Raw genomic sequence first — 15,517 nt, 5'->3', positions numbered from 1 at the left:
GCTTTCTTGCATCATATGCCTCTACTAATGCTAATGCTAATGCTAATGTTTTTGTGGAAGTTGATAGCTTAAATAAATTTAAGGCAGAACTAGATATATATTTGGAATGAATGGACAGTGAAGTGGGAAGGGTTGGGTTTTTTTTTTTTTTTTTTGGCTGATGATGTATAAGCTTGCTTCCTTGCATCATGTGCCTCTACTAATGCTATAACTGACTTAATGAACTATTTAGGAATTAGTTACAGTTCTACACAGTGGAGACTTTATTGACTCATCAAAGGGAAGTCTCAAGGGTGTGCTGCTCCACAATGGAAATAAATATGGGTCAATCCCAGTAGCTCACTCTGTGCAATTGAAAGAAACATGGGAACTTGAAGAAATTGTGGAAAAATATTAAGTATGAAGAACATGGTTGGTTGGTCTGCACTGACCAACCAACCATGTTTAAAATGATAGGCATTTTACTTAAGACAGCAATCTAGCTACACAAAAATTCCTTACTTTTTGTGTGAAATGGGACAGTTAAGCAAGGAGTAATCACTGGGATGTCAAGTTCTGGTCAAAGAGGAGCAGTCAGTTGCCTGGATCAAAGAACATAGTTCATAAACTACTGGTATACCCCAAACTGCCCTACCACCCTTGCACATCAAACTGGATTTGATGAAACAGTTTGTGAAAGCTTTACCTCTGGAAGGTCCCTGCTTCAGGTACCTTCAGCTACTACAAGAGGTGATCATTTAATTCGTGGACTGGTGCAAGATCTTATCTTAATTGTCATCATCTGAATCTTCTTAGGATTTCTCCTTCTTGAAATATTCTCTCTTGAACTTTATACACTTTTTCCACCATCGTACCCATGCTTTAAATGCTTCTTGCAAGCCATTTTTCTGCAAAGTGCTTCATTTGATGCTCTGCAAGCATCGTTGTGTTGGATGCCAAATGCTTTCCTTTCAGAGCTTTCTTCAGACATGGAAATCACACAGGGCTAAGTCTGGTGAATAAGGGAGATGTGGCAGAACCTCAGCACCTATGGCACTGATCACTGCCTGCACAATATTAGCCGGTGCCTCCGTAGCCAGGTGGGAAGGAGCAGCAGTGCATGTCACACGCTTCTTGATTAGACCGGGGTTCGAGCCCGTTACCACCAAATACGGAGGATGTGGAAAGGTCAGGGAATGACCACTGCATATCCTGGAGCAATATGGCCTTAGTTGCTAATGCTCCTAAAAACCAAATAACAACAACAATATTAGCAGTATAGGGCCCGGCATTGCCTTGATGGAGAAACCACTTCACACAGAATGCTAGATCACACCGGAATATGGCCATCCTACCAAGACACTTATTACCATCTGCTTCGTTCATCTCTTTAACTGTTTCCGACATTTAAGCCCCATCAGACACAATAACAAATCACATATCGCTGTTCATTCTGTATGTCCGACATGATACTTGCTTCAAAATGATCATCAGTGACATGCGGCTAAAGAAAATCTCTTCGCACAACACTAGCTCGACAAGTTGTTGTTGCTGTTGTTATTTGGTTTTTAGGAGCATTAGCAACTAAGGCCATATTGCTCCGGTGCGGTGGTCATTCCCTGACCTTTCCGCATGCTCCGTATTTGACGGTGACGGGCTCGAACCCTGGTCTAATCAAGAAGCGTGTGCTACGCACTGCTGCTCCTTTCCACCTGGCTATGGAGGCGCCAGCTCGACAAGTACTGGCAGGCACACACAGAGTTTGCTTAGTAGCAATGAGGGAGATCACCTCTAGCAGCAGTTATGGAAGCATAAAATCTTGCACCAGTCTGCAAATTAAATGATTACCCCTCATAAATTCCCATCGATCAACCAAGAGAAGCTAAAACCAGATAATTTTGTTGGACCTCAAATTTGCAAACTGATGAGGGACTGAGATTTTGAGGGAACTATGAATGAAATAGAAAAACAGGCATGGATTAGCTTCAGGTCTGTTGAGAATTCTTAGAGAACAACGAGGATCCAGACTACAAAAATATAGTTAAAAATATGTTGGCAAACTTCAAGAAGTTGGGTGCAACATGAGTGTCAATGTACATTTTTTACACTCCCACATTGCCACTTCCCAGAAAATCTAGAAAGTGTTAGTGAAGAACAGGGTGAGAGGTTTTGTCAGGGCATTAAAGCCATGGAGATGAGGTACCAGGGGAAGTGGAATGTCACATGATGGCTGACCAGTGCTGGAAGCTGAAGAGGGACTGTAAATTAGAAGGATTTCCAAGAAAATCAAATAAACAAAAATTTGACCCTTCATAGATCAGATTTTAAATGAGAAGTTAATAATAATGGACTTTTTACCAAACTGCCCTTTTTACTAGTGTTTTCAACAAGTATTTAAACATAAAAGTCTGGTAAAAATAGCATTTTGTTATAATTCTAGTGACAAATTCTGCCAAAATTAATAAAAATTTGTGAAAAATCATTTTTGAAATCAGCATTAGAAAATGATTCAGAAATGTCCTTTTCTGAGTAAATATCAGTGAATTTTTTTTCAAAATGTAGAGTAGTATTACTAGTAGTAGTAATAGAGCCATGTGATGCAAGAAAGCAAGCATATGAGCTTATGCACCATCAGCCAAAAAAAAAAAAAAAAAAAAAAAATTCACACTACAATTCCCTCTAAAAGTTTGTCCAGTTCCTCCTTGAATTTATTTAAGCTATCAACTTCCACAACAATAGATGGAAGTTTGTTCCAGCAATTAACCACCTGCTGGCTAAAGGCAAATTTCTGCACATCTATTCTACAACTGGCTTTCCTCAATTTGAATTTATGCCCCCTCAGGTTTGTAATCTGAGAAAACGGAAAAATCCCATCAGAATTCAGCATGCTCAACCCATTCAAGGCCTTATACACCTCAATCAGATCATCTTGAAGGTGCCTAGTCTCCAGCTGCTGCAATTTACAGAACTTAAGCCTTTCTTGATAAGAGGACCCTCCATTCTCCTCACCAATCTTGTTGCCCTTCTCTATACACGCTCAAGCAACTCTACATCCCTCCTAAAATGAGGCCTGCAGACCTGTACGTAGTACTCGAGGCGTGGCCTGACCATTGCCTTATACAAAGGGATAATTACCTCCTTTTCCTAGCAAAATTCCTGTATATCATGTGACAATGACCCCATGACCTGCTCTGGCAACCTGTCTGCATTGCTCAAAAAACTTCATATCTGACTGCACAATCACTCCCAGGTCTTTTTCATTTTCTACCACCCTAGTAGTGTAACCAGTGATGTAGCTACCATGTAGGCAAGCAAGGATTTTTCCTCCAGGCCTGGGCCCTTTAGCGGCCCGATGTCTTTGACTGTCTCCTGTTTTTGCAATTTTCATTAATTAAGTAGGGGCCCAAACATGTTCTTTGCCTCTGGGTCCGAAAAAGGGTAACTATGCTACTGAGTGTAACCATAGGAATTTTTAGAGACAAAACATTACAGAAAACAAATTAAAATAAAACAAAGAAAATTGTACTTGTTGTAGAATACTGTTAAGAAGCATGTACCAAATTCTGGCTATAAAACCTCAAGCTATAAAAATTTTGAATAAATATACAAAATTGATGCTTTTTCAAATTAGTGTAAATGCAGTAATTCTGTATGTAGCTAAAATATTATCATATCATTATATTTATGTCATGCATGAGGAGCTGTCATCTTCTAAGGGCACCAAAAGTTATATTGTTCTATATGTTGGTAATAATGATGTTAAGAAAAGATCTGAGGATTTAGTTATGAGTCATGAGTTAGGATTAAGTTTGAAAGCCTCTGCAATTCTGCTTGGCTGCAATAGCAGAAATTAAATTGTGTGCCTTTTTAATAAATTCAACCCTGGAGAGACTTTACAAGGCTCATGAGGTAGAATTTCTCTTAGCATTGTTTGTACTTGTTCACAGGAGAGACTGTATTTTTACAGGGATGGGATACAATTAAATGGAAAGTTTGCTGCAATATTTGCTGTGTGATTGACACAATGTTAAGTGGGTCAGAAAACCTCTAGTTTGGGCAAGGGAGATACATAGATTAATAGATTAACAATAGTTATAGGCACAGGTGAAAGTGATTCTTGTCCTGCTTCTATCAGGACATCGGCATCCCAGAGAACAAGGTGTCAGGGATTACAAGGTCTGCTGGTGGTGGGGAGGGGGAACTTCATGGAAAAAGCAAATACATGGGCTGTGGTAGGTTTACTAAGAGCAAAACCAGGCACACATATACTTTATTGTACACTAATGCTAGGAGCACAGTAAACAAATTTAATAATTTTGACTGCTGGTTAAGCCACCAAATGCAGACATCATAGGGATATAGGAAACATGGGGCCATTCAGACATAAGGGGGCATAGAAATTCAATATGGTTAGTACAATGTGTGCAGAAAGGACAGGAGAGAAGAAAGATTTATTATTATCAAGGATTATCAAGGATTGGAAAACAGTTGCTTTGTCTGACGAGTCAAAGTTCCTGGTGCATCATGTTGATGGAAGGCTCAGAATTTGGCGAAAACAACATGAATCCCTGGACTCATCATGTCTGATAACTACTATTCAAGGTGTTGGGGGCAGTGTTATGGTATGGAGAATGTTTTCATGGTACACGTTGGGTCCATTGATATTCATAGATTATCGTCTGAATGCCACATTGTACCTAAACATTGTTGCTGACCAAGTGCATCCATTCATGTTAACAGTTTATCCTCAGTCAGATGGTTACTTCCAGCAGGATAATGCGCCAGTCCACAAAGCCTGAATCACTATGGAATAGTTCCAGGAACATGACAATGACTTTTCTTTGCTGCACTGGCCCACTCAGTCCATGGATCTCAATCCTATTGAACATCTTTGGGATAAGCTGGAAAGTGCTGTTTGCTGCAGGCCTACACCTCCGTCGAATCTCAAGGAACTGCGTGACACACTCATGTCTGCATGGTACACCATTCCTGCACAACATTTTCAGCATCTTGTTCAATCCATGCCTAGACAAATTTAAGCTGTTTTGAAGGCTAAAGGAGGCTCAACACGCTGCTAGGTAGGCATATCTAATAAAGTGGCAGCACACCGTATAAGCTGGTCTTAGATAGTATGAATCAGAGCTGTAATACTCAATATGTTCTACGTTGATAATAATATTAGTAAATTAATAAGAGGAGTATACCTCAATATAGTACGTGGAACACTTCCGTATGATACCCTCCAGAAATTAAAACGGAAAAAACGAAAAAATCGACAACTTACCGGTACATTAAAGTAAAATATAAAAATTAAATAATTAAAGTAAAATATAAATAATTAAATAATCAATTTAACACAATTCAAAATCAATTCAAAACAATTAAAATTCAAATTAACGCAATTAAAAGAATCTAACGAAAATATTCAAAACGATTTTCCTTCCTGAAGCTGACAATGCTTTTCGACCGGCTGTCGTGATCACAGGAATGAAAATTACCGAATCAGGCTAAACCTGCAACTTAAATAGTGATTAAATGTCTTCGCGCATGCGCGTAAAGGTCCACGCATCGGAGATCAAATATGGCCGCCGAACATTAACAGAATTCTCGTGTAATTTAATTTCAACGGTTTCTGCAATTAATAGTCGCGTATAATTACGTTGAACGTTAAGTATTTTGGCCTAGTTAAATAAAAAAGTGTGTTTTTCGTTAATGGCATGAAAGGCTAATTCTGACGCTGCTGACCGAGAAGCACGAACTGAGGCTTCGTGTTGATTTACACGAATATTAAGAGAAAACCGCGTCGAACCCTGGTAAGACGAGTCACAATCACCGCAAGAAATGTTGTATACTAGATCATTAATTTGTGTTGCGAACGCGGAAAGAACCGAGCGATTGTTCAGTATAGTGTGTAACTTCCGTATAGGCCTAGCTATAATTTTAAATTCGGTATCTTTAAAGAATCTGTTAAGTTGTTTGTGCCACTGTTCAACATATGGGACAGAAATAAAGTATTTTTTGATATTACTATTGCTGATTGGTGTAGTATTTTTTATCCTATCCTTAGCTTGTACCCTAATTCGATTTATTGTGTTAATGGGATAACCCCTGTTCAAGAATCTGCTAGTTAATATTTGTATTTCTGAGTCCAAAGCAGAATCCGTCGTTGAATATTTATAGGCATTTAGAAATTGATTAAAGATAATCGATCTTTTGTAGGTGAACGGGTGGTAGCTATTATAATGTAGAAGCATACCGGTGTTTGTGGGTTTTCGATAGATGCTAAATTGTATTTTGTTCGAGTCCCAGGTAAGCGTGAAATTTAGAAAGTTTAATGACTTAGTATCCGTATCTTCCCTTTCCAATGTAAATTTGAGTCTAGAATGAATATTATTAAACGAATGTAAAATGTCTTGGATAGTACTACTATCAGTAATAACTAGAACATCGTCTAAATACCTCCCATAGTATGTGATACGGGGACGAAAAGGTGTCAAATGTATCTGCTCAATCGTTGAGAGATAGATCTCTGACATTAAGCCACTCAGGCTCAAACCCATTGGTAATCCAAAAATTTGTTTGTACACCTTGTCTCGAAAGGTGATGTAGTTAGCCTCAACTAATAGTTTAATTAAGTGAAAAATTTCCTTAATGGGCAGCTTCGTATAATTAATCGGTGTCGAGTTTTTATTTAACATATCCCAAATAATATCTAATGTGTATTCAACGTTTACATTCGTATATAATGAGGTAACATCTAATGAGAATAAATTGTCATTGTCGCCGAGTCTACAGTCTTTAAGATTATTAAATAATGTATCGTAATTCTTAATCCCAAATTGTATAACCTGTCTAAAAGGTTTTATAATATTATATACATGTGTGGCTAAGGCTGAAAATGCCGAGTTCCTGTAGGAAACAATAGGTCGAATCGGAAATCCAGGCTTGTGTAATTTTACCTGACCAAAAAGTGCAGGAATATTGTATGTTCTGGACTTCAATTCCTTCAACTGAACCATAGTAATGTAGTCGTTTTTACGATATGTGGTTAACGTTTTATTGTATTGATTTACCAAATTGGTAAACAGTGCCGGGTCCACTTCACGATAAGTGGAGGTATCAGACACAACTGAATCTAACTTATTAATATAATCATGTTTATCTAGTATTACCACTGTATCTCCTTTATCTGCCCTCTGTATAATAATGTCCTTATTTTCTCGAAGTTCTCGTAAAGCTGTACTGTCATGTGTATTCAATTTAGGAAGTCGCGTTTCTTTTATGTTATTCACTACTTGGTTAACTTGTTGAATAAATACATCTTTTTGTGGAACACTACGAAGTCCAAATTCAATATCAATTACGCATTGTTTTTTTTGGCAGCTTTCGAGGTGGTAAATTATAATTTAATCCTTTGGATAAAAGTGAAATCTGGTCCTGCGATAGTGTACACGAGGAAAGATTTGTAACCTGTTGATATGTCGGTTCGTTGGATACTGGGTGAGGGGGTGTTCGTGAACTAGCCGACATATTCTGTGGTAGTGCGTTGTGTGTCTGTGGGGGGGGATGTCACCCAACTCGTGTGAACTTGGTCGCAAGCTTGCGATAATGTGTTAGAATTCGCATGAACGTGTCTTGAACTATTCGATAATGCTTGCAACTTATTAACGTGTCTGTTTTTTATTTCTGAGGCTTGTGCTTCCCGTCGCAAATCTATGGAGGTCTTCAATACAGAACAATCGTTCGGATGTAGATAATTTTTTAATTTATCGCGAAGCTTCCTAACCTGGGAAAGGTATTTTTGTTTATCCGAATATCGAGATTTTAAGGCAAGCTTAACAATATTACGTGATGTCGCCAGTGATAGTTGTTTTATGCCTGAAATTTTTTGATTTAAATTCACCCTGGCAAACTTCGGAACGATGTTGTTTTGAAGGCAATATTTTAGGAAAGAAATATGGTAACTTTGGCCGAGTACCTAAGTGTAGATTTAATGTAATTTTGTACCAAGCCATTCAAAAAATCTCCCATAATTGTGTGTATCGATTGTATACTACTGGAGAGACAGGAAGTGAATGAAATAGTCAATAAGAGTTTGAAAATTAATTAGATAGTATGAATCAGAGCTGTAATACTCAATATGTTCTACGTTGATAATAATATTAGTAAATTAATAAGAGGAGTATACCTCAATATAGTACGTGGAACACTTCCATATGATACCCTCCAGAAATTAAAATGGAAAAAAACGAAAAAATCGACAACTTACCGGTACATTAAAGTAAAATATAAATAATTAAATAATTAAAGTAAAATATAAATAATTAAATAATCAATTTAACACAATTCAAAATCAATTTAAAACAATTAAAATTCAAATTAACGCAATTAAAAGAATCTAACGAAAATATTCAAAACGATTTTCCTTCCTGAAGCTGACAATGCTTTTCGACCGGCTGTCGTGATCACAGGAATGAAAATTCTTTAATTATTTAATTATTTATATTTTACTTTAATGTACCGGTAAGTTGTCGATTTTTTCGTTTTTTCCGTTTTAATTTCTGGAGGGTATCATACGGAAGTGTTCCACGTACTATATTGAGGTATACTCCTCTTATTAATTTACTAATAAGCTGGTCTGTAACCAAGTCACAAAGGTCACAAAGGAAGACAAAGGCAGATTATGAGAAATCATTGGCAAAGGATGCAAAGAAAAATAGCAAAGAGTTCTTTACTTATGTAAACTCTAGAAGGAAGTGGATGAATCATATTGGTCCACTTGATATTGATGGTTCAACTATTGATGATCTTGCTCAGGTAACAAACTAAATGAGTATTTTGCCTTTACATTCACATATGAGGAGTTATTCGGGGGGGGGGGGGAATGCCAGAGGTGAATTAAACTCTGGCAGTGAGCTAGATGATTTTGTAATAACTGAGAGCAGAGTGGAGGAGAAATTGTTGAAGATAAAAATAAGAAAAGCACCTGGGTTGGAGGATGGGATCTATCCAGTTATATTAAAGGCAGCAGCAAAGGAAGTAAGCAAACCTTTAGCCATAATTATGACAGCTTCCTTGGACTCAGGGGGAGGTGTGTTCAAGGACTGCAGATGTGCAAATGTGACTGCAATCCACAAAGGATGTATAATCACAAGTAATTATAGACCTGTTAGTTTAACTTCTGTTGCAGGGAAATTAATGGAGGCACTGATTAAAGAAGCACTGCAGGATCATCTAGACAAGACTTCAGTTATAGCTCAGACATAGCATGTGTTTGTTAAGGGTAGTCCTGTCTGACCAATTTGATTGGATACTACAATGTGGTCACAAAGGAACTGGATGCAAAGAATAATTTTGATATCATATATTTGAATCTTAGAAAGGCCTTTGATACTGTTGCACATGGAAGACTGCAGCACAGATTGGACCAGTGTTGAATTGGAGGCTAATTGTTGCTACGGTTTATCTGTATCTAATGGTTGAGTGGGTTGAGATGGATGGTCGAGTGGGAGAAGACAGAGAGTGGTAATCAATGGACACTTCTCTTCATGGACTAATGTTATTAGTGGAGTCCTCCAGGGTTCAGTGTTGGATCCATTGTTGTTTTCTGTATTTATTAATGATACTGATGATAGTATATGCAGACATCATAGGACTATACGAATATCAGCAGGGTTGTTAATGACACTAATGACAGTACGCTGCTGCAACAGTATCTAGAAAAGTTGAGCAGATGGGCTGAGAGGTAGCAACTGAAGTTTAACATTGACAAATGTAAAGTACTGTATATGGGAAGCAGTAACCCCAGAGTAACATATTAACTGTTTGGTACTACACCGACAGTGGTAGAGAATGAAAAGGACCTTGGGGTAATTGTGCAGGCAGATATGAAATTTTCTGAGCAGTGCAGACAGTCTGCAAGAGTAGCTCATGGTGTCTTGTCAATGATCTACAGGAATTTTTCTAGCAGGGATAAGGAGGTGATTATCCCTTTGTATAAGGCAATGGTCAGGCCACATCTTGAGTACTGTATACAGGTCTGGAGGCCTCATTTTAAGAAGGATGTAGAGCTGTTGGAATGAATACAGAGAAGGGCAACAAGATTAGTGAATGAAACAAAGGGTTGCTCTTATGAAGAAAGGCTTAAGTTTTACAAATTACAGTGTCTGGAGACTAGGCACCTGCAAGGTGATCTGATTGATGTGTATAAAGTCTTGAATGGTTTGAGCATGCTCAATGCTGATGGGATTCTTCCTCTTGCTCTGAATAATCACCTGAGAGGGCATAAATTCAAATTGAAAAAAGACAGTTTAGGATTAGATGTGGGGAAGTTTGCCTTTAGCAAGTGGGTGGTTGATTGCTATAACAAACTTTCATCTGTCATTGTAAAAGTTGATAGTTCATTGACAAGACATCATTGACTGAAATAGATTCAAGGCAGAACTAGACAAACAATTTGGAGTAAGTATATGGGTGAAATAAAGGGTTTTTTTTTTTTTTTTTTTGGCTGATACTATACAAATTTGTATAAGCTTGCTTTCTTGCATCATGTACCTTTACTAATGATGATATTAGAAGAATGATGGCCAAAGTAGGCTTCAGGAATATAATTAGATGGAATAATTTTGAATTAATATCATTTTGTAGCAATTGAAATGTTATGACAGCCATTTTCCTTTCACTTTTTTTTAATAGAAAGATAAACATTAAGCCCCACAAATTGTTTATTACTTTTTAAATTTATTGTGGCAAAGTTAGCCTTCCAATAGTATAAAATCTACACACCTGACAAATCGATTTCTTCAGCCTTCCACTTTGTTTCTTGGATGTACTTACCTACCTTCTTTTTCAGAGTATTAGCTACCTCAGCAATCACACTCATTTCACAGTCATCTAGTTAACAGTAAACTGGTCTTTCCTTTGTGCATGATGATTTAAAATACTATTTGTGAAAAGAAATCATTCAAATTTAATAAGATATCAAACTTTAAATGAAGTTGATCTGTGTTTTATTTGCTTGTAAAAAAAAAAAAAAAAAAAAATTATATATATATATATATATATATATATATATTTTATTTTTTTATTTTTTTCATAGGGTAAATCTAGTATTATCTATAGATTTTTGGAAAAACAAGAAACTGTTAAACCAACCTTGGCTTTGGAATATTTATTTGGTCGACGTTCCAAAGGATTGGATGCAGTGAGTATGAATAGATTAATTATGTTGAAGTTTATCATTTCTACATTAGTCAATTCCTTTAATATCCAAATTACTTTTCATATAGCTCACACTCATTTCCCAAGTTCCAAGTCTGATTTTTTCTTCTTTTTTTAGTTACTTTGTTCAACTATTGCTTATTAATAGAAATATTTCATATCTTATTGGTGTATTCACCTTTGGAAAGTGTGACATCACTTTTTTTTTTGGCCACAAGCATAAAAAGTAGATGATTCCTATGGATTTCTCGGCATCAGATTCAAACCTTAGGAAGGAGAATCACTGTAGAATAGATATGGAAATTTGCCTTCAGCCAACAGGTGGTTGATTGTTGGAAAAACTTCCATCTGGTATTGTGGAAGTAGGCAGTTTGAATAAATTCAACAAAAAACTAGACAAATTATTGGAGAACATGGACAGGTGATGCCCTGAGTCCATTATGGTTCGGTCTTGCACTCAAACCAATGTGTGCCATTTTCAATAAGAGCAAGTATGGGTATACCCTAAAAGAATAGAGGAATAACCTGTACACCCTCTCTCACCTGATGTATTTGGATGATATCAAACTCCACAACTAAGAATCTACTCTGGATAATTGGAGAGTTCAGCACTGACATCGGGATGCAATCTGGCCTAGACAAATGCAAGACCCATGGATTGCATCCAGGATGTCAAGTCGGACGAAACTACCAGTTGAAGATTGGTGAAGAGATTGAAGCTACAACAGAGGGAGAGAGATACAAATATCTGGGGATGATGCAGGCCCACTAGTTAAAACACAAGGAGATCAAGGCCCGCCTGACTGAGAACTGCCATCAGAGACTGAGAAGCCTACTAAAATGAAAGCTAAATGGTGGGAACATGGTCACAGCCATAAGCACTTATGCAGTCCTAGTACTGACATACTCCTTCAGGATCATAGATTGGAGAGCTGGAGAAGATTATGAGATTGACCAGGATAATGATGACCAAGAGCTGCCAACTCCACCTGAAGACAGCCATTGAAAGACTGACCATAGCCCATAAAAGAGGAGGGAGGGGACTGACTGATCTTATTGAACAAGAGAAGAAGGCAATTAAGAACCTGTATGATTGATTACATATAGGAAAACACTGCACCAAGCTGTAAGAAAGATAGACAAACAACGTACAACACTCAACAAGGAAACCACACTAACATAGACACAAGAAACAAAGACAGAATGTTGGGCAAAGAAGACACTCCATGGCAGACACTACAATGACCTCCATCAAACTACACAGATAAAATAGCATGTTCATGAATGGAAGGCCCTTCCCTGAGGCTGAAGGATTCAATCTCACTATCCAAGACCAGGTAATGAACACTAGAAACTACAGGAAATACATCTCCGAGGAACCCAGAGCAATAGACGATACATGTCAAAGATGCACTTGACTCCAGAAACAATCCAATGCATCACCGCAGGATGCAGGGTGATCACCCAGACAGGTTACACTCACAGACACGACCAGATGGCCATGATAATACATAAGAAGATAGCAAAAAAATACCAGCTGATCAAAAAAAAGTTTACCATATTACAAGTATGAGCCTCAGCCCATACTACAGACCTCTACTCACAGACTATACTGGGACCATGCCATAATAACAGACAAGATGATCCTGCACAACAGACCACACACAACCCTCATTGACAAGAAGAAAATGGCTGACTTCCTGATTGACACTGGGTAATGCCCAACACCAGCAACCTCCAGAACACAAATAAGGAAAAGATCAGGAAGTACTCAGGCCTAAGACAGGAAGTCAAAGATGAGTGGCATAAGGTAGAAGTGATGACCATCCCAATCATCATGTCAACCATTGGCATGGTTCCTAAGAGCTTCCATAAAAACCTAGCAATAAAAGGCGTCCCAGAGAACACTAACATGGAACTCCAGAAAGCCATAATCCCAAACACCTGTTGGATAGTAAGAGAGTTCCTTGACCAACAGCAACAATAATAATAGTAACCGTACATAACCAACCTGGCCCCGAGTGACAAGCGATTTTCTTCCAGTGATTATAGTGATCTCCAAAGTGATATAGTTTCTTTATTTTCCAGTGCAGCTGTTATTTTATTTACTTCAAGTGGTTCTGCACTTTAAAAGTCAAAAGTAAGAACCCAGAAAGGCAATCCACCTTTCTTTTCTTATTCTTTATATATATCACTAACCAAATCCACTAACTTAAACAACTGCTTGGTCACTGGTGGCACCGCTCCTGCCTCCACGTGGCGGGGCCGGTAACCCTCGGGGCTAAAAGGAGCAAAGATGGAAATAAGTGAATTTCCACGTTTAGAGCCGAAGTCCTCTCAACATGAACACGACAATGACACCGACAATGACTTCTCTCTTTCAAAAAGACTTAAAAAGGACACTAGGAAACAGGAATCTCCAGCTTTCCTCATAATACACTCTTTGTCATCCCAACCTGTGAGCAAGCTCTCACCTTTCATCATCCAGAGATGCCTAGAAAATGCTGCAGGTTCACAAAAAATGGTTAAACGTCTCCAATCAGGAGATCTACTAGTAGAGACATCTTACTCAAGACATTCTGAATTACTACTACAACTTACTTCTTAAAGCGGAATACCAATTCAGGTTACCCCACACAACACACTAAATTCTTCCAAGGGAGTGATCTCTGAATGGGATCTATTATATGTTTCTGAGGAAGAAATTGTCCAGGAGCTAAAAGATCAAAATGATCAGAAAAGACGGCAACTTAACTTCCACGCGAAACATAATCTTGACTTTCAGTACTCCAAATCTACTGGGTTCTGTCAATTGCCGCATTAGGCCATATATCCCAAATCCGCTCAGATGCTTTAAATGTCAAAAGTTCTGCCATTCTCAGAGAGCATGTCGTGGAGATGCTATATGTCCAAACTGCAGCTGCAAGAATCACACACAAGCAGAATGCAAAGCTCCAACACCACAGTGTCCTAATTGTAGTGGCAAACATCCAGCCTACTCCAAACACTGTGAACTGTGGAAGATAGGAAAAAAAATACAAAAATATAAAATTGAAAATAAAGTCTCTTACCAAGAAGCGAAAAAACAGATGAATTTAAGTATGCCAAAACGCACTTATGCTTCTACCACTCTCAGACACGAATCAGTGGCATGTCAGACTGAAGTATCCATCTCTCCAAAAATATCAATATCAGACTGGGCACGATCAGTACTCTTGATCCAGCATCCATCTAAACCAAATTCAATAGACCAAAGCAATAACACGCCACTCACAATTCCAACCCAGAGACTTCCGCATCGTCAGGCAGCAGAAAATTTGCAAAGATCGTATTCTGCTGAGACGAAAGTATCAGGTCTAACAAGCATGGATACAGATGATTCTATCGGTCAAGAAGAACTGCTTGAAATACACACAAAAGATATGGACGATAGCAATGAATCGGGACATCCAACTTTTCCCCGAAAAGAAAAACCAAAACTGGACCGTCATAAACAATCAACTTATAAAAAGCAGTCAGATACATCTTCCACGAACAAAACCAAATAATGGAACACATCATTCAATGGAATTGTAGAGGTTTTCGCAGCAACATCAATGTTGCTGCGATGTTGTTTCGCAGCAACATCGATGATATCAGTAAACTAATTCACTGCTTCAATCCTGTAGCTATGTGCCTACAGGAAACCAACTTTACACCCCAAGTTTCCACTACAGTCAAAAATTACACTATCTACAGACAAGATAGATCTGACACTAATAGTGCTCATGGAGGAGTAGCCATCCTGTTGGACTTAAGAGTTCCTTCAAGATGCATTCCATTGCAAACCTCTTTAGAAGCTGTTGCCACACGCATAGTAATTGGAATCACCGTTACATTGGTCTCAATTTATCTTCCACCTAATCGTCCATATTCTATTCAGGAAATCGAAGATCTTGTGTTGCAACTACCAGTTCCCTTCTGTCTACTAGGTGACTTTAATTCTCACCACCCATTGTGGGGTTCTTCCAGCTTAGACAGGCGTGGAAAGCTTGTTGAAACGTTAATAGATAGACAGGATTTAACATTGTTGAATACTGGCTCTTCTACCTATGTTCATTTTCCTACCAGATCAACCTCTGCAATAGACCTTTCCATTTGCTCTCCAGTGCTCTATCCAAGTATCCAGTGGGTAACCCTTAACGACCCTCACAACAGCGATCATTTCCCAATAATATGCAAAGTTCAAACTTCCTGTTCATTACCAACAGACAATCCAGTAAAATGGAAATTTCCAAAGGCTGACTGGATAAAATATAGCACACTTGTCTCGTTCGAC

General features: G+C 38.1%; 1 protein-coding gene across 4 annotated transcripts in view; it reads left to right on the top strand.

The window, feature by feature from the left end:
- LOC150084726 (cytoplasmic dynein 2 light intermediate chain 1) overlaps positions 1–15,517 on the top strand; it is a 245,046-nt gene that overhangs the window by 39,485 nt on the left and 190,044 nt on the right. For all 4 annotated transcript variants that reach the window (XM_090376577.1, XM_090376579.1, XM_090376576.1 and 1 more), the window contains one exon: positions 11,078–11,182. In XM_090376577.1, coding sequence (XP_090232703.1) covers positions 11,078–11,182 — 105 coding nt within the window. The remainder of the gene's footprint in view (positions 1–11,077; positions 11,183–15,517) is intronic.

Source organism: Mastigoproctus giganteus, chromosome 6, assembly GCF_048544385.1.
Source record: "Mastigoproctus giganteus isolate SK-2022 chromosome 6, ASM4854438v1, whole genome shotgun sequence".
In the NCBI taxonomy this organism is placed as follows: domain Eukaryota; kingdom Metazoa; phylum Arthropoda; class Arachnida; order Uropygi; family Thelyphonidae; genus Mastigoproctus; species Mastigoproctus giganteus.
This window is presented reverse-complemented; position numbering and strand designations above follow the sequence as displayed.